Source organism: Quercus robur, chromosome 4, assembly GCF_932294415.1.
Source record: "Quercus robur chromosome 4, dhQueRobu3.1, whole genome shotgun sequence".
NCBI lineage: Eukaryota > Viridiplantae > Streptophyta > Magnoliopsida > Fagales > Fagaceae > Quercus > Quercus robur.
This window is the reverse complement of record NC_065537.1, coordinates 78,948,974-78,969,671: the sequence shown is the minus strand read 5'-3', so window position 1 is coordinate 78,969,671 and position 20,698 is coordinate 78,948,974. Positions and strand designations below refer to the sequence as shown.

At 31.2% G+C, this 20,698-nt stretch overlaps 1 protein-coding gene across 20 annotated transcripts; it reads left to right on the top strand.

Moving 5' to 3' along the window:
• Nucleotides 1-268: 268 nt before the first annotated feature.
• On the top strand, nt 269-18,939 carry LOC126723896 (putative disease resistance protein RGA4). Of its 20 annotated transcripts, XM_050427880.1 has the most exons (14): nt 269-558; nt 4,402-4,436; nt 6,131-6,218; nt 7,557-11,139; nt 12,006-12,130; nt 13,089-13,188; nt 13,380-13,516; nt 14,026-14,139; nt 14,462-14,859; nt 15,799-15,893; nt 16,073-16,204; nt 17,522-17,565; nt 18,191-18,301; nt 18,425-18,939. In XM_050427880.1, the coding sequence occupies exon 4, from the start codon at nt 7,648-7,650 to the stop codon at nt 11,023-11,025; it is 3,378 nt and encodes a 1,125-aa protein (XP_050283837.1). In that variant the 5' UTR covers nt 269-558; nt 4,402-4,436; nt 6,131-6,218; nt 7,557-7,647; the 3' UTR covers nt 11,026-11,139; nt 12,006-12,130; nt 13,089-13,188; nt 13,380-13,516; nt 14,026-14,139; nt 14,462-14,859; nt 15,799-15,893; nt 16,073-16,204; nt 17,522-17,565; nt 18,191-18,301; nt 18,425-18,939. The 20 variants fall into 20 exon arrangements, with proteins under 20 accessions (XP_050283837.1, XP_050283848.1, XP_050283847.1 ...); XM_050427891.1 differs by lacking the exon at nt 6,131-6,218 and having other exon boundaries at nt 13,398-13,516; XM_050427890.1 differs by lacking the exon at nt 6,131-6,218 and having other exon boundaries at nt 14,462-14,659.
• Nucleotides 18,940-20,698: the final 1,759 nt, after the last annotated feature.

Below are 20,698 nucleotides of genomic sequence, written 5' to 3'. Positions count from 1 at the left end.
ATCATATATAGTAAGTTGTTACTGATTTTAATTTAAACACACTATTTAAATTATTTTTTTATTAACATTAACCAGTAACAATTAATCACTTAAAATTTATTATAAAAATATCATTGTAGCATTTCTTTGTTTTATTATGTTATTTTTCTCTGTTTTCCCTTTTTGTTTCCTCCACACGTTATTTATATTTTTTTTCCACTTTTTTTTTTTTTCCTCCACACACGCATTATTTACCTTCTCCCTATTTTAACTTTTGACTTTTCTTTATACTTTTCTTCTTCACCAGACTACCATTTCGTCCGCTCATTCCAGAACATAACATTTCTTTTATCTCTCCCTACTTTCCTCCACACATTCAGCCACATTGCCCACACCCACGCACTTCTTCACCTTGATCTTCTTTATTCTTTTCTTTTTCTCTAGATTCAACCACAAACAGCTCACTCCCACGCACTTCTTCATCTTGATCTTCACAGATAATTTCTCTAACTTTCACCAAAAATCTTCAATACCTCTCTCAACCCACACCCACGCACTTCTTCACCTTGATCTTCACAGGTAATTTCTCTTAATCTCTATGTTTATCTTTTCAGTTTTCAGTGTATTTTATGGTTAGTGAGATGAGGGTAATTTGGGTCATTTCTTGTATTTCTAACGGTAATATTGATTAAAAGCGCTTTTGCAAACGCAAAAGCTCCTTAAACCTACCCGCCCGTTTTAGCTCAATTCTTTGCATTTCAAAACACAGCTTTCTTGAGAAAGCACGTTTTGAAATTTTACCAAACGCCTGAATTTCAATTTTGCTCTCAAAAAGGTGCGTTTTGGCTACTTAAAGCCGAATCAAACGGGTTTAAAAACGGGTTCAAAAATTAAGCAGTAGATTTTTATGTAACCAGTACACTGATTTTTTTTTTTTTTGACTTAAAAAAATGGGAATTAGATATGTATTGAGTACTATTTTATGTTTATAGTTCTCCGCTGGAGCATTTTTGGGTCTGTACACAACATACTATTAAAATACTTAGTATCCTACAGAAAATAAAAAATTGCGTCTAAGTTTTATTTATTTATTTATTTTTAACCATCCAACCTATGAATAACATCTTTTATTATATGTCTGATAAGACTAAGGAAGATAAAAAGATAATTCATTTACTTCATCGTGAAGTCAAGTTAGACGAATATGTATGTCATATCATATTATTATTATTATATATATCATATTATATACTTCCTCTGTTCTATTTTGTTTGTCTTTTATTCCATTTTAGATTGTCTCAAAATATTATCATATTTTTAAAAATAAGTCATTAATTTATTGTTGGTCTTATTATATCCTTATTAATTTACTAATTCAATTTTTTGATAAATTTATTTAAAGATAATTTTGAAAATTTATACATTATTAAAAGTTAGATAAGACAATAAATAAATGATCTATAGTTAAAAGTTTTGACTTTTCAAACAGGATAAATAAAGTGGAATGGAGGGAGAATACTATATAATAAAGGTTAGTCTTAGATGCTATGGTTGCGACAAATGGTTTCACCAAATTGCAGATATTTTTATATTTTTAAAGAACTAAATAATTCATTTGTATCATTAAATAAAATTAGGGTAACATTATTTTTTTATTTATTAAGATATATTTCTTAAAATAAGAGAAAATATTTAACATATAAAAATTTAATTTAAATAATATTTATTATGTAATTAACATTATTATTTTTATTTGTTAGGATATATTTCTTAAATTAGGGGATAATATTTAGCATATAATTTTTTTTGTCAGAAGATATTTCTTAAATTAGGAGATAATATTTAATATAAAAAAATTTAATTTAGATAATATTTCTCATTTAAGTTTTCAAAATTTTAATATTATTAAATTAATATTATTATAACAGAATATCAAGCTACAAGACTTGATTATCCCTTATTAAGGGATAAGCATAATTCAAATTCTTATTAATATAAATCTATCCCAAAGAACAGTATATATCTTTTTTTTTTTTCATTCTATTCATTTGACCTTTTTTTAATTCCAATATTTATGGAATAAATTAGATATCTTTAATTTTGATAAGATTTAAATGAGTTATATTTCAAATGAAACTCTACTAATATATAGAATTCTATTTAACCTTTTTGGAGTGAATTCCTAAATCCCAAGACAATGCAAATATGCATTTTTTCTTCTTTTATTATTATTATTTTCATTTTGTATATTTTATTTAGTGTTATTTTTGATTTTTTGTTTTCATGTGATTTTAATTAATGAATTCAAAACGTTCGGAAACATTGTCGGGTTTTTAAAGGCTCCTCCTTTGTTTTTTTATTTTGTTTTTATTAAATTGATTAGGTTTTGTGTATTGATTGTCTTTTGTTTAAACTGTTATTCTTTTTAGCTTTGATCTAATTTATATGCTTAGGCTTAGGGTCTTAGAATTAATAGATTAATTTTAACAATTTTTTTATTTGATTTTTATGTTATATCAAATTATCATGATGTTCTACATGTGTATTCTTGAGTTATTAACTTTAATTTTAATTTATAATATTATTAAGATTATATTACTTTTATATTTATCAATTGTTTAGTATTTTTTTTAAATAATTATCAATTTGATTTAGTTTTAGGAAGAAATTTTATGCATTATTTTAGTGAGATAATTATTTACACTAGATATTTTTTTCTTTTTTTCTTTATCGAATCTTTTAAAATATATAATTATTTATACATTTATTTTATGAGTTTTTTTATAAAACCGTGCAACGTATGGGTCAAAAGTTAGTATATGATAAAATTTGTGCTTAGACGCTGTGAAAACGTCATGGCTTCACCAAATTGCAAAAATTTTATTAAATTTTTAAATTTTAAAAAAACTAAAAGTAAAGAAATAAAAATTTTGCTTTTTGACCATTGCTTAGAGAATTAGACACACGCTAAAATTGGTGTGGTTGTTGCTAACATACTCAAAATCTCAAGAAAGATCATCCTCAAAATCTCAAGAAAGATCATCCAGCATGGCTCCATCCATATCATTTAATTGTCAGAGTTATTTGAAACCGATTAGAACTGTTGTTACCATATATAAAATAAAATAAAACGTCACGCTATACCTATTTTTCGTTTATTTATTTATTTTAATAGGTTCAACTTAAGATTTTTTTTTTTTTTTTTTTTTTTTTTTTCTATCTTTTACTAAAACAAAAACAAAAATGCAGGAGTTCTTCTTTCTTCAACTTGGTGACCTTTTTTTATTTGGTTTATCATTTGGTTTTTTTTAATAGGTTTAACTTAGGCGTTCTTTTGGTGGACTATTTGAGCCAATAGGATTATTATGCGTCGATGAGAATACTTCATACTATTTACTTCATATTATTTTAAACTTTTATTAACAGGTACATCGCACGGTTAGCGACTATCACGGCTGATTGTAGGTATAGATTAATATTAGATTAATCAAAAGAAATTATATAGTAAGCATCAAATAAAAAACCAATTCATGTAAGATTGTAGGTAAATTAATGATAGATTAATCAGGACTCTAATTCATTCTTACCTTTAATTCATTGTTGTCATAAAGTAAGTGTATCTCTAAAAAAAAATGAAATAAAAAACTGTAAATTAATATTAGATTAATCAAGACTCTAATTTATTTATATCTCAAATTCAAAATGTCAGGACTTTAATTCATTCTTATCTCTAATTCAACGTTATCACAACGTAAGTGTATATCGAAAAAAAAAAAAACATATGGCTTTCCTTAAGTTTTTTTTCTTTTGGGTATTAATTCTAATGTAAACAATAAAAAAAAAATTTAAAAAAATTTAATAACGATCTTCCAAATAATGTTAACTAATTTTTGGGGATAGAGTAGTTAAAAAAAAAAAAAAACTAATATGTAATTAACCCAAACTTCTTGATTAGGTAACTTCAAGAAATTTTGTGTATTTGATTTTTACTTGGACTCCTTTTCTAGGTGGAGTATATATATATATACACATACAACGTTAATTGGTGTAGGATTTCATTCTCCAGCTTATTGTACATTTTTTTTTATTTAGGCTTCGAATTTTCTATCAACAATCATGTAGGTATTTATTTTTTATAATTTTTTATTAGAACCAATTAAATACGAATTATGTATTTGTTGCCTTTTGTTTAAGTTAATTTCCTTATGTTTTTCCCTTTTTGAGGAGGTAATTTCCTTATGTTAGATGTAATTCATATATTAATTGTTTGATCCAATTTAATTATTTTGTTGACTAATATATATGTAAGTTGTCATAGCAAATTCCAATCGTAGACCATTAAATTTACATACAATTTTGCAATGTATATGGTACTTTGTTTTGTTAACTCTGTTTAATTTTTTTTTTTTTTTTCTTTTTCAGGTTTTCCATAAAAGGTTTCGAGTACCCCAAGAAAGGTTTGAAATCTAGATGTAGAACTTTGCAATTTTTTTTTTTAATTAGAAGAAAGGTTCTATTCCTCGAAGAGTTCTATCTTTAAAAAGTGGTCAATTTTATGTTTTTTTGTCTAAAGATTTTAATCATTAATATTATTGTTAACAATACTGCAAATAGCTTATATTTTAAATTCATTAGATATAAAATTCGAATGCCTGAGTTTGATACATGTAACTATAAATGATATTGTGGCACAATTGGTATGTTAGAAGATAATTGTTATACCAATTCAATTTATTCCTTTCGTTATAATAATTACTTATTTGGTTATAATAATTATATATATTCTACAAGTTTTAACATAAAACCGTGCAACGCACGGACCTTCAACTAGTATGTATATACTTTTAAATGCAGTGGTGATGTGTTAAATTTTGTCGAAAAATTGGAAGCTGAGTTTACAATTAACTGGACATTGGTCATGTGGTTGTTATTCTCACCTAAGGCCAATCTTCGTTAGCTGTTCAAATTTAGAGTACCGGTACAAGGTTTCTCCAAAAAAATAAAAAAAAGGAAAAAGGGAGGGACTAATAATTCAAGACATAGAAATAAAAACTATGCTGAAAATGAATAAGGTATTTCTTTAAAGGGTAAGGTTCAGTTACAAAACTAGTTGGAACTTAAGATTACAAACTTACTTGATGAAATAAATATTAATATATGTTCTGGAACCCTTTATGAGTTGCAAGTTTTCTTCTTCACGACTCAAAGTGATTGTTTAAATTGTGCACAAAATCAACTCTAGACCGGTCTGTAAACGCCCCTATTTTCAAGGAAAGAAATTCAAAAACGTGTTTCTAGAAATTATAGGAAAAGAAGATTAGAACCAGAGAAATGTCTATATTTTTTTAAAAAAATCTAACAGAATTTCTGTAATTTGGTAGAGAGTGAGAATTTTCAATTGTGTGGAAATTAGATTTCTAATCATTTCAGGAATTATAAGAGAAGAAGAATTAACATAGGAGGTATGTTTATTCAAAGTCTTCATCTAATACTTTATTTTTATGTGTACTATGTTGTTTTTTTGTTACACATGATAATATAATCTATATATATATATATTAAACCGTAACCTCTGAAGCTCCCACCGTTTTCCACGTCAGCACAATATTTAAATAAAATTATTTTTGTTTAGTCTAAATTTAACAAGGAATGAAACTCTATCTCTCCAAAAAATCCAAGTTAAACTCAAATTCATCATTATCATTATTTTTGTTTAATTCAAACTTAATAAGGAGTGAAACTTTATCTCTCTAATATGTCCAACTTTTTTTTTTTTTTTTTGAGAAAGTCTAATATGTCCAACTTAAACTCAAACATTGATTATATATATATATATATATATAAATATATATTTTACGTTAGTCTCTGTTTTTTGCTTCGGTTATGTAAGCAATCTAATTCAACTTTATTCTTTGATTAATGAAGTTTACGTCGAATTTTTTTATTTTGTTATTATTAATAAAATTTCAATTCAACATATTTGGATATTTGTTTATATTTAAGATTTTCTTTCTATCTTATTCTTTTGTTATATTTAGAATTGATTTTTTTTTTTGAGTATTTGGGTTAATCTCCATATTTGTATTGATATTGTTTTTGTGAGTTTGGTTTTTAGGTTGAAATTTCCACTAATTATTTTTTTATATTGTAGTGGTAGATAAAGTATCTCTATTTTTTTGGAGAAAAATCAAAACTGCAGCCTATACCTTCTAACCTTGTGAATGATAAATTTTTATCTGGTATGTTATATATAAATTTGTTGAATTTGGTTTGGTTTTGAAGTAAAATTTGGGGATTTTATAAATTTTGAAGTTTAAGTCTTGGGGTTGATCTTAATTTTTCACCTTAAATGCTTTTTATTCCGGTTCATGTCATTTTTTTGTTTTCCTATTAAAAGCTATGATTTTTGGTTGATTAATTATTTGTTTGGATTAATTTCAATTAATTATTTGTTTGGATTAATTTCAATTAGTTATTTGTTTGAATTTAGCATTAAAGATAATGGAATTAGGTATTATAATTTTGATATTGTTCCATATTTTGAATTGTCTATATTGTTATTATTACGAGATTGCTACTCAAATTTGAAACTTCGCATGTCTTCCTCATATCATGGTCTTTGTTTATATATTTGCAGTTTATATTAGGTTTGAGTGTCAGTTTATACTTGGTTTGAGTGTGTGTATATATAACTATTGGGAGTTTTGCTTTACTGATTTAAGAGTTGTGAATTACTTTGTAAGTTTCAGTAACTTTGCACTTGCAACTCAATAACATTCAATGTTAAACAACACTTCTAAACTATGAATAAGTGTTGAAGTTAAATATTTCTTTTAAAAAAAAAAAAAAATACTATCTAGCAAAATGTCTATTTGCTCATTGTTGGATCTTTTTTTCAAAGTCTAGTTTTTCCGTACATCGCACGGGATAGCGACTTATTTAAATTAAAAAAAAGGATTAGATGAAGAGTGTATTGATTTTAGACTTTGTTGATAACATTTTAGATAAACACAATTGCTATAGTTGTAAGCCAAATATTACTTTCTTTCCTTTCTTGATTTATCATATTTATCCAAAAAATATGTATATATCTATTCTTAAAATCTAAAAATTTATTCAAATTTCTGTAATTTGGTGTAGTCACTTGGCACAATCACAACGTCTAAGCCTAACTTTAATTATATATAATATGATATGATATGATTTAGAAAAAATAGCGTTGGTTCACTCCCGCGTCATTTTCCTTTTTTTTTTTTTTTTTGGTTCTGGTGGAGGAGTAGGACCAACCTTTAAGACATGGTCATATTGGTAATTTGATTTGGTGGAGTACCCACCTTTAATTTGACATGCTTCACCCGGTTTTCAATGGTATCGTTGTATACTGGTGATTTGTTCTGGACCACACGGTTTTCATTGGATTCATTGTAACGACGACCTAGACTTTAACTTCAATAATGCATGGGCCAATCACTGAAATGTTGCTTCTTGTTATTTTCCTATGCATGATAATGATTCTTCTAAGTAATCATAAAGGAAAACTGATAATGTTAACACTTCCACTTTCAAACTTGTCACAGCACTATTACCTTCACCAACATTGGAGCACTTCAAGCCCATCCTCTAGCTTTCGTCCTGTGCTTCAAAGTTCCTTTTCCACGCAACAGAGAAATGGGCGAAGGAATGCTCTATGGCGTTGCTCAAAAAATCATTGAAGAATTGGGCTCTTGGGCTTTCAAAGAGGTCGCATCCCTTTGGGATGTCGAAGCTGAACTTGGAAACATCAAGGACACTGTTTCCACGATTCAAGCTGTACTTTGGGATGCAGCAGAGCAGCAGAGTCATAACCATCAAGTTAAGGACTGGCTCGAAAAGCTCAAGGACGCAGTTTATGAAGCAGATGACTTGTTGGGTGAGTTCTACACTGAAGCTTTACGACGAGGAGGTATAACTGGGAATATTACAAAAAAGGTACGCGATTTCTTTTCAACTGATTCAAACCCAGTTGTTTTTCGTGTACAGATGGGTCGTAAAATTAATGCGATGAAGCAGAAACTAGATGCAATAGCGGAAGGTAGGAAAATGTTTAACTTGACTGTAGAGCCACCTGTGAGTATGGATAGGGAAGAGACTCACTCATTTGTGCCTGATGAAAAAGTTATTGGGAGAGAGGATGATAAAAAGGCCATCATTAAACTGTTGTTGGAGCCTAATAATGAAGAGAATGTTTCAATTGTTCCTATAGTGGGGATTGGTGGGTTAGGAAAAACCACACTTGCTCAATTTGTATATAATGACGAGAACATCAAAGAACATTTTGAGCCAAAAATGTGGATATGTATATCTGATGGCTTTGATGTGAAAATGATCATTCAGAAAATAATATCGGCTACAGGTACGGAACCTGTAGACCATAGCATGGATAAATTACAAGATAAGCTTCGTGAAATAATTAGTCAAAAGAAGTACTTACTTGTCTTGGATGATGTGTGGAATAAGGATCATCTAGAATGGGAACGTTTGATGAACCTTTTAATGGGTGGTGCTAAGGGAAGTAAAATTGTAATAACTACGCGTGAGAGATTGGTAGCAGAGATTGCATGCCTAGGTCCAATATACACTCTTGTAGGTCTCAATGATGATCTGTCTTGGTTGTTATTCAAGCAAATTGCATTTAGAAAAGGGCAAGGGCAAGGGACCAAGAATCCTAGACTAGAAGAAATTGGAAGGGAAATTGTGCACAAATGTCGAGGGGTACCCCTTGCCATAAAGTCTATAGGAAATGTATTGCGCTTGGAAAAAGCTGAGCATAAATGGTCATATGTCAATAATAATATACTGGAAATTGCATCTCAACAAAAAAATGACATTTTTCCAATTCTGAAGGTGAGTTATGATCATCTTCCATCACATTTAAAAGTTTGTTTTGCCTTTTGTTCCTTGTTTCCTAAAGACTATGAGATCGATAAGGTGACACTCATACAACTATGGATAGCACAAGGTTTCATCCGACCATCAAACAAAAACAAAGAATTAGAAGAAGTTGCAGATGAGTGTTTCATGGATTTGCTTCGAAGGTCCTTCTTTGAAGAAGCAGTGGGAGGATTAAAATACAAGATGCATGATTTAATTCATGATCTTGCACAATTTGTTGCAGGGGCAGAGTGCAGAATAATTACTTTGGATGGAAACAATTTTGATGAAAAAACTCGTCATGTGTCAATTCCATTTTATATTGGCACATCTTTTATTGAGACTTCAAGTTTGCTAGTTAGAGCAGAGAAGTTACGTACATGTCTTCTAACATTTGTACCTAGTTGCGGTTGTAGGGCGAGGGAAACAGACATATCAATGATGAATAAACTTTTTTTGAGTTGCAAAAGATTGCGTGCATTGGGTTTACGAGGAGTGCATATTGAGAGAGTACCAGATTCTATTGAAAAGTTAATACATCTTACTTTCCTTGATTTTTCTGAGAATCGAGGTATTGAAACTCTCCCTAATGCTATTTCTAGACTTTGGAATTTGCAAACACTAAAAGTCAATCATTGTGTGAATCTTAAAGAATTACCTAGAGACATTAGATTTTTGGTTGGCCTCAGGCATCTTGAGAATTTATTTTGTCACCGTTTGAGTCATATGCCTGTTGGATTAGGGCAAATGACATGCCTTCAAACGTTATCATCATTTGTTGTGAGAGACAACCAAGCTTCTACCTCTGGGCCTATTAGTAGTGGGCTAGCCGAATTGAATTCGCTAAACTCCTTGAGAGGAGAACTACGAATCTCAAATTTGAGATGTTTGGAAGATGTTTATTCTGAACCCAGTGCTGCCAATTTAAGGGCAAAACAATATCTTGAAAGGTTGACATTAAATTGGCATACAGGTGGTCGACTTATTCATTCTGATGACGACAACGACATCGATGGTGATGAGAAGTTATTAGAAGGCCTCGAACCACACCAAAATCTTAAATCGTTGACTGTGGAAGGGTATGGGGGTGTGAGAATTTCAAGTTGGCTTTCTTTGCTCACGAATCTGGTTTGGTTAAGTATATATGATTGTAAGAGATGTCAACAGCTTCCACGATTGTCTCAACTCCACTCTCTGGAACGTCTATCGCTTGATAATATGAAAGTTTTGGAGTACATATCAGATGGTGATATAAATGAGGAGGTTCCTACTTCATCCTTCTTCCCATCGCTGAAGTCAATTTATATTTCCAACTGCCCTAATCTGAAGGGATGGTGGAGGAGCACATCAACAACAGATCACCAACAACATCCGCATCACCAGTCACTGCCTTCATTCCTTCATCTTTCTAAGTTATGTATTGTGGATTGCCCTAATCTAACTTCCCTGCCTCCATTTCGGTATCTTGAAGAAAGTCTAGAGTTGTGGGGAGTCAGTTTGAAAGCTTTACAACCGACAATAGCGATGACTTCTTCGCTTCCTTCTTCCTCCTCTTTCTTGTCCTCTCCTTTTTCCAAATTAAAGTCTATGACTTTAAGTTCTATAGACGATACGGAGGCTCTACCAGATGATTGGTTGTCAAACCTGAGTTCTCTCAAGCAACTATACATACGTGGAGGCCCTAAGCTGAAATCTCTATCTCTAGCCGTGCCCCATCTCACCTCACTGGAGCGCTTGTCGATTTTTGATTGTGAGCTGTTTGATTCGATTAGTGACATGGGTGATGATGGCACCGAATGGCAGCATCTTAAATGCCTCAGTTCTTTGCATTACGATAGAGTTCCGAATTTGACGTTTTTCCCAGAGTTCACCTCAGTTGTACGCCTTCGAATTGTACACAGCCACAACCTAACATCAATTCCCAATGGGATTAGTAATCTCACGTCCCTTGAAGATCTTTTGATTTACGATTGTCCAAATCTCAAATCACTTCCTGATGAGATGGTTTCTCTCAAGTCTTTGCAAAAGCTAACAATTGACGGATGTCCTGACTTAGAGAAAAGATGTGAAAAGGGCATTGGGGAAGACTGGTTCAAAATCGCTCACGTCCCTGTTATCGAAATACGGAATCGGTGATTTTATATGCTGAAAAAATGTGAACCAGTCCATTTTTCAGTCAGTTCCTCTTGGGCTACCTCAAGAACACTAGCCCTCTCAGCCTCGACCATGCCACTTGCAACATAACCTCTGGTATGTCTTCTGCAATTTCTGAGCTTGGTAGCTCTTCACTTTTTACTTTTTTTTTTTTTTTTTTTAATTTTTTTAATTTTCTTGATTTTCTTATATAATTTATGTATGGTTGCTGAGAAAACAGAGTAAATTTTTGGGAATTCTATTCTTTATATTTTGTTGATTTCCAAAAAACAGAGAAATTTTTAATTCTCTTTCTTTATTTTTTTTTTGTGGATTTCCAAAATATTAGAACAATAAATATACTAATGGTATATAATTGTATTGGGTTCACTTTAGTGAAACTTTTATGTTTTTCACATTTTCTAACAATGAAAAATCCAAGATTGATTTGAAAGAAACCAAACTGTTGGACATTGTTTAAAAGTTTTGCTTTTCGTTATTTTTCAACAAGAAAGATTTGGCCAACCCCAATATTATCCATGAACAAGTGCTCTTTCTAGTTGTTCACTCTCTTCTTCTTTTTTTCTTCATTTTTCTTTTCTGGAATGCAACTCTCCTTCTTAGTTTATTGAGTTTTAGTTTAAGCCTTTTGCAAAAACGGCTTTGTTATTTTGATTCATGCAATGTGGAGCCAAGGATTCCATTGTTATATAGTGGCCATTCTCTGTTTTGTTAAGAAAGGTTAAAGTGTGATACTCTGTTTTGTTGTGAAGAAATTTTGCCTCAAAATTAAAGCTCTAGAAGATTTGCATTGCATTTCTAGGATGCCAATAGTGATGCACTGAAACAGAATTTAATGGTTTTTTTTGTTTTTCGTTGTTATTGAAATATTGTTATCCTTTTTGTCATTGCATAATCCTGCTCCTTTGTAATTTGTTTACATGAATGGCCTTAAAATGAATATGCCTTTTGTTTATTAACAGATTTAATGGGATTAATCATCAAGTGAGTGTGGATCATCTAAAAAATTTGAAGATTTTTGTGGAAAATATGGCGAAGGATCTATTCCTTGGATACTTTGAGGATTTCAGAAACTGATCTAGCTCAGGTACTTGGTTAGAGTCACCAGTAATCAAAGGTTATTGAGTAATTTGGAGTAGTGTTCCAGTGGGATCTCTGATTTTTGGCATTTAACACTATGGCGATATTGAGTTAATCCATTTTCTTCCAAATAAAAGAAAAAAGCTTAATAAATATCACGATGTCACTAATGGGGAAGAGGGGATGGTCCACCTAAAAAGGTTTATGTCCTATAGCTGATAGGGCCTGAACTTGGTTCATCTTCTATGTTTCTAGATAAATGTAGGTTAATTATGAATAGAAAATGTAGGTTAATTATGAATCCTAATCTTTTGTAGTGATTCAAATGCTACGTTCTTAACTCTTCTTCTTTGTTCTCTGTGTTTTTTGATGATCTCCCAGTTTATTTGATCTTAGATGGAAAACAAATTGGAAGCATGAAACAAAGCTAGGGATAAATATCTAAGCCTATAGAGAACCTTTAGTGCAAGTGCAGCAAGTGAACAGCTCAGCTAATTATCTTGTTTTTGTGTTCCTTTTTCCTTCAAGGGGAAAAAAGGGGGGGGGGGGGTTGGGAGACACGTAAATCCTTAACTTGTTTCTTTGTTCTAAGCATCTGTACCTTGGTATAAATGATAAGACTGCACTTTTGGGTTGGCAGAGTTGATTTTAAATAACTTGGAGATGTTGGAATAGATTTATGGTGAATAATCATTATTCAGTAGGATGATCTAGTCCAACCCAACAACAAAGCCTTGGTCCTAAAATTTTGGGATCGGCTATGTTATACCGGATTAATATTAAATGCATTTCAGAAATATGATCTGCTTCCAAACTTATTAGCAAAAAAAAAAAAAAAAAGACCCAAAGATATGTTCTGCTCCAAAGTTTCTATAGGTCCATATATCTCTGTCAAAATTCAATCCTCCTGTTCCCCTTCAATTAAGAGCATAGTGAATTTTTTGATCATTTGATTCTGTGTGCAGAATATAGGCAAGCTTGGAATATAAAAACTGCAAAGAGTTGGTTGTTTATACAAAGCAAGTTGGTATTGCAGTTATCAAGCCACAACTGAAAAATTAAGTGGTAAATCATTTAAGTTTCATACATGGTTATTTATTTATGTACTCGAACTTATGTTTCGTAGTATGGCATGGAAAAAGACCATAGCTTGGTGTTAACTCCCCTGTTTCTTTATATTCATGCATCTCCTTTCTAAGTTCCCTGTGATTGTTAGATACTACTCTCTCGCTTTTCAATCCTCATTTTCTTTTTAGGTATGGTGATTTTCTCAGTTGTAGGAGTCCGTATGCCAGAGCTTTGAATACTTAAACAGACAAGATATCAGTAGTTTATATGTCTTCCATCCATACTGGTGAAAACGAATATGCAGCAACTAGAAAAAAGTAAATTGGTAAGTATCTCATTCTCATCTTTATTATATCTTACCACATAGATTAGGCTAAAAAGGTTCACTTGTTGGAAATTTAATTGTAAGATGGTAAAAACACTTATTTTACTCTCTATTCCTTTTTTTTTTTTTTTTTTTTTAAATTTTTAATTTATTATTTGAATTTAATTTTGATAGGCTGGAATGGATGAAGATGATTGTTTGGTGGTAGCAATCCGATTACTACATGGTTGTAGATATAGCTTAATATCTCATTCCTTGTGAAGCATTAGTTTATGTTCATGTCAAGATATTGGAAATGTTTACTCTTTCCTATGTACATAAGTAGGACTCGGAAAGCATCCCTTTGAAATGGGAGGTAGAGTGGAGATAGGATTCAAACTTAAGAACACATATTTTGATGCCATGATAAACTACTAGTTGTCCCAAAATCTTAAAGTGATAGGATTTTTTTTTTTATGTTAACCATTATTGTAACAATTATAATGTAGAGTTTGTCCTGACTAAACCAGGTAACATGACAAAAGCCACCAATATTTTCTCTTAAAGCTATGAAGTTGCTGCATCAACACTCAACAGTCAGTGCAGGGCTTGTGGTTTTGTGTAGTAGAGTGGAAAAAAAAAAGGTAAGATTAGATATTGATTAAAGTATTATGTCTACTTTTGGCTTTTTTTAGGATGAACGCTTTGATATAATGGAAATTGTTGTTGCAAACCGTGGAGTGCACACTTCATACACACTACACTTTGGAAATCTTGTGTTCAAAACACAATTTCTCACTTAAATTGTGATGTCATGTTTTGAATCCACGATTTCAGTTGACGTGGCACGCACACATCATATACACCGGTGTGTAATTAACAATGCTCTTGACATAATATGCAACTTGTCATTACTACTTTTACAATCTGGGATGCTACTAACTTTTAGGTCACGCATCGGAACAGATGATGCCAACAGGTTCTTTGACTTATGTATTACTGGCCCACCGGAGTTTTCCTTGGCTATTAATGGTCTTGCAATTCCCTGACTTAGAATTAATGTGGATTACCAAAGAAAGAAAGTGTAGCACTAAGACAGGGAGGAAACTTTTGAAGTTAGTTTGGATGCACTAGCAACAAAGGGAAATCAAATTACAAAATGATGTATGCAATCTTTGTCCGACTGGGAATGTCACCAACAGCAATCCTCTACTGTTGATTTTTCGGTAAATCCACTAGGATTATGTCTTGGTACTTGAATTAATGATGAGGAAGATTTGGCCAGTGAGCTCTAACTCAGCGGGCACCTCTTCCCCCTATGAGTGCTAGGTGGAGGGATGGGTCTTGGGTTCAAGGCCCATCAGGTGGGTGTGTAGCTTACCTTGCCAATTTTGGGAAACTCAATACATAGATGCCAATTTTTGTGATTCAATTTCCATTGCAAGGGATTTTTTTTTGGATATACTTTTTAGAATTCGGCAGTTTTTTTTTTAAATGCAATTCATAGCCACTTGTCCTGACTGCATGTGAAAAATTTTCTATTCTGTAGTACTGTGTTCTGTCTACTTACCTTTTACCATTTAGCTGCACCTATTGGACGAATTCCCTACCTGCGTTTGACATTCCAATGTCTCCATATGATTAAAAGTCTCTAAACTATTTTTGCATTGTCTTTATAGTGGGTATATATCTATTTTTAATGCAAAATTTGTGTTTCTTTGCATTATTGAAATGAAAATAGCATATAAAAATTTCCTAATAACTTTCATTTTATTCATCCTTTAGAGTTTGGTCATATTATGACACTTTTTTTTCCAGAAGAAGGCACAGTTTAGGGCACTGCTTGAATGAATTCAGTCTTTTGCCTTGCCAATGACCATCTGTTGTGGCTTCCAGAATTCCAGATCCTGTTGATAATTAATGATATATAATTGTTAGATAATAGTCTTATAAAGAGTATAGTTTGTGTGTGTGTGTGTGTGGCTTCCAGAATTCCAGATCTTGTTGATAATTAATGATATATAATTGTTAGATAATAGTCTTTATAAAGAGTATAGTGTGTGTGTGTGTGTGTGTGTTTTGGTATAATGTGAATCCAAAAATATCCTCAGTTCCCATTCATATGCCACCACATCAAAGAATACTAAAAATTTTGTAAGAATAATGTTGTGAATAATGTTGTGATACTTTACTAGCTACTCTCAACTTTGTGACATGGTCTTCTCTTGAATCATGGCATGTTGGCATGTTTTTGTTTTCCAGCCCTTGGAAGACATTTACATTCATTCTTCCTTTTGTTTCAGGTAGGATGATTTTGTCAGAAATTTGATTCTATATGCTGGGAAGCAGGAGCCAGTTAGCCACAGGAGCATTGAATACTAGGTGGACGTGTTTGAGAGTGTGTTTCTTCTTGCTACACTAGTAATAAAAATATTTAGAGACTAGCAAAAAGCCATATCTCATTTCTTCTTACTTCATGTGTTTTGAAATTTTTTTTGCCAGTTGGTAGAAATATTACTGCTTTGGTGTTTCCTCTCTTTTCTTTTCTAATTTATTTCACAAACTTATGTTTGATAGGATGGAATGGATGAGGATTGTAGCTTGGTGTTAGCAATTAGAGAGCTGCCTAGATTCAGTGTTGCTCAATTTCTGAAGACTGATCGATTGACTTTTCAATGACTCCTTGTGAAGCATCAGCTATATGTTCATGTAAAAATATTACTGATGATTTTTACGCAAGCTATTTATATGCTTTTCAAATTGTCACTATTTTGTACATATCAGTACTCAAAAAGACAAAAACCATCCTTTAGAAATTACATAACAAAAGAACTATCAAGGGAAATATTTTAGTGGGTCAAAATTTGTCAATTACAACAGGATTGGATGTTCCAGTGCTTGTAGCCTTTTCTTCTTCATAAGTCTAGAAATGGATATTCTTAAGTTGGTGAGAATGCCATCAGTTCATGCACTAACAATATGAGTGAGTAGTACAACTTACCAAAAAAATTAAGTGATTATCATTTTCATGATTTACATTAGACTTAGCTGTTGGAGCAGGAAAAAAAAGAATGTTTTTCCTAAGAGATAATGGTTTGTTTCTTCAGTAGTTTTTCTTACTAAGCATTTAATGCCTTCTTTCTCTTAAGCAGCCTCACATTCTTGGGGGAACTTAGCATACCATATAAGTTTTTTTTTTTCTTTTCTCTTTTTCCTTTTTCCTGTTTTTTTGGGTGAATAGTACTTAGTGCCATATAGTTATAATTCCACCCAAGGACAATTTAATTATATGAAATCTCTGGAATATTATATGAATCCAACATCTTCTGTTATGAAGCATACAAATTCGCAAGTTGTTAAAAAGCTTTCTGATTGAATGCTAAAAATCCAATAACTATAGAATGGAGAAAATTATGATATTTTTTCAAATTATTTATGCTGCCAAGAAAATATTAAATGAATTCATGATACTTATTAGACCTTTTCATCTAAAATTAATTAGTGACTCATATTGGACTGACTAGCTGTTGCCGCAGGGCAAAGAATGTGACTTTCCACTCCTAAGACTTCCATGATAAAGGATCTTTTCTTCGATATGCATTTGAACTTTCATCTTTGAAGTAGCCTAACATTCTTGGAGTTAATTAGCATATTATAAAGTTATAATCAAGCGATGGACAACTGACTGCGTGAAATATTTAAAATAACATATGAATTGAGAATCTTGTGTTCTCAAGCATAGAAATTCATGAGTTGTCACTTTCAAATTGAGTCCAATGTAACAGTAGCAATTGAATGGAGGAAAAAATGACCACTTTTATAACAATTTGGGTCCCAAAGAGAAAATTTATTTTCAATGTCCAAATGCTAATTAGACCTGCTGCAATATCTTTGTATTAATTTTACGATTATGTCAACTTTTGCTGTTAGTGGAGCTCGTTTTCTTGGTGACTTCGGATGTGAACACAAAATCCTGCAGTTTTATTCCATTTAACAACTAATTAACATGAATACTTTTCGATGCAGGAATTTTCTTTTAAGGTGAAGTGAGGCCCATTCTCAATTCCAATGTATGAAATTCCTAGTTTTCTACCTAAACTATTGCATCAATAATTCTTCATTGTAGATAATGTGGAATATTATTTTGGTTGCTCTCTCAAAATTCTAGGATTGAGAACATGTTAAATCAGTCCATGCACTCACTAACATTAGGGAATGCAAGCTTTGTGTGTAAGTCATGTACAATGTTTTTCACTGTTGTTGCTCTTGCTCATATGGTTTTCAAAATTTTTGTTAAGAACATATCATTTGAAGTGTTTATGTTAACTTCAATTCATTTGGTTTAATGTCTCCTGGGTGATTGAAACATTATATTCTAAATCCCATAATAGCAAAAATGTCTTTATACATGTAAAGCGGAAAACTTAAAATCTGCATACATTATATAATTAATGGAACATAGAAAATTTACCAATGGTACATTTCAGTCCATTTTCTTGTTTCATAATTCGTTTCATCTCTTGACCTTACTGAATAGGTTTTTTCAGTTATACACTTATTACGTCAAGATGGCAACATATACAATACGGATTTGTTCAAACAAACAATTTCAATTGTCATTGATCAAGAAACTGTAAGCACAGATTATAATGTGGAATTTTGTCCTAACCAAGCCAGGTGACTCACTTTTCACAGGTTCCAGGACAAATGAAACCAATATCATCTCTTAAAAATGTGAAGTTGATGCATCAACCATTTGAGTAGGGCTTGTGCTTTTGTGCAATAGAGTGGCACTAAAATGTAGAGGTAAATATTGATTAAATAACTGTTTTTTTTTTCCTATAATAACTGTCTACTTTTGGTTTCATTTAGGATGACTGTTGTGCTATAATTTGCACCCTATCTCATGACTACTTATATTTCCAACAGTCCAAGAATGCAAACATCACATGTTGGAGCAGATGATGCAACCAGTTGCTGTGACTTAATTATTACTAGCCCAGAGGAATTTCATTTGTTATCAGGGTCTTGCAATTCCCTCCCTGCTTTATAAGAAATGTGGATTACCAAAGAGACAAAGTGTTACACGGGTTGAATTAGTTCCATTTATACACGTTCAATACCAAACCAAATTTGGTGATTGCTTATTAATAGGATGAGAAGATATCAATGGCAACAAATAAATAGGCTTTGCACTTGTATATATAGCCAGTCATGCTTAGTTCTTTAAAATGTACAACTTTGGTCTTTTGCAGACTGGGTTTAGACTTCAGAGAATTTGAAAATTCTTGTTTGCTAGTTGTGGTGAGAGAGCGTTCTTTGGCTGTACTTGGGACTTGGGTTTTGTGTGTGTTTTTGTGTCACCTTTGTATTCTCCTTATTTTTTTAGTGAAACTTTCTCCGGCACTACCCGTGGATGTAGGCCTAAGGCCGAACCACGTAAATCTGTGTGTTCTCTATGTGTTTTTTTTTCCTAATTTTCAACTTTTATTTCAAGCAAACCCACTAATTTTTTGCTTCACTCATAACCAAAAATAAAAATAAAAATAAATCAAGGCTTCTGCTATCTCAACATAATGTATAGTACTAAGAAAGGAATGGAACTTCAAAATTTAGTTTGGAATCCATGCACTAGAGATAAAGGGTATATAACTTGACAATGATTTATGGTGCCAATAGATATCTTGTTGGTTAAAATAAAAGTAAATGGGTGTAAGCCCAACTATCCAAAGTAAGTGCAATTAGCCCTCAATTTTCTTTAAAATACTTAAAATAAATCCTAAAATCTGATTAAATAAATTATTATTAATCACTTTATTAATAATTTTGTGTTAAAAACAAGTCTAATCAATATTATTACTAATTGTTAAATCATTAATTAGTTATTATTAATTAATATGCTTAATAATTTTACTTAACTAATTTACCTAACCTAAATTAAGTAGTTAAGTAAAGAAAACTATTGTTTAATTAGTAGACGCTAGAAGCAAGAGATAGATAAGGATATCTTACTAAAGAATTTTTTATTTAAAAAAAGTCCAAAATACTACAGGCACAAGCTACCTCCTCCCAAATCTTATTTTTTGTGATCATCAACTATCAGTCATTACCAACCAAATCAAGTGGATTCCTTTTTTTCAAATATCTTACAATGTTAAAACTGGTTGATGTTTTAGTCTGATTATAAAAAGCTATTTTCAACAGCGAAAGTCATAGGTTAAAACTCTCTTAAAAAGAAAGAAAAATCTTACAATGTTTAAATTTGTAAAAATTGGTCCAGATAACGTTGATGACAGTGTAATATCTTAAAGGATCCCACTTACTACAACTCGTGTTTCCTATAGTGTACCCTCTGGAGCCTATTACATAGTGAATCCTAGCATTAGTTTTCTATTTGAGTTTCACTGTTCACAGAAAAATTAGGATGAGAAGCTGAATGAATTAGTGTTTGCACGAAAATACCATGACCATGAGTTGGGGGGTAAAGCAGCCCTTCAACTGAAGTTCAAAAAGAAAGGAGGCCTAAGGCCTGACATTCACATTGTGTTTAATATGCTTTTGATGCAAGTTGGAGGAATAAAACATATAGCTTCCTTCTTCTGAATAGTGGCTATAACTTTCATGCTTTCTCTTTTGGTTTGGTTATTTGAATATGGCTATAAAACACAAAAGCCTTGTGATCTTGCTTTTGTTTTTGGAGAAAGAATTATAAAATACAAAAACTCTATTAAGTAAATTCTTGATGATTTAAGATTGCTTTTTCTTTGCATGATTATACAAAGAAAATAAGGAAAAGTAATAATGGTAACTTAGGGCACTGAGAAGTCTGCCACACATCAAAAAAAAAAAAAATTTGGTTTGTGGGTTGGAGCTTTATATAATTTACGAAGTTTTAAATAAACATACCTTTCTATCACAATTTTCTCAAATTACATTACTTCATTCATCTTAATTGCAGAATTGAATATGAATCCATGTTTTATCTTTGTTCTTTTATTTTTATCTAAGCCAAGTTTACTATTTGCGATTTAAGTGATAAGGAAAAAAAAGATATGCTGCATTCTAACAATTCCAACATAGGAAGCATACAATGAAATGGTTTGTCTTTGATGATTTTGAAAGCAGTATGATGCATTTCCCTCTTTTTAATTTTTTTTTTAATTTAAAAAACACTAATTATTTGCACTAAAGAACTGATGTGAT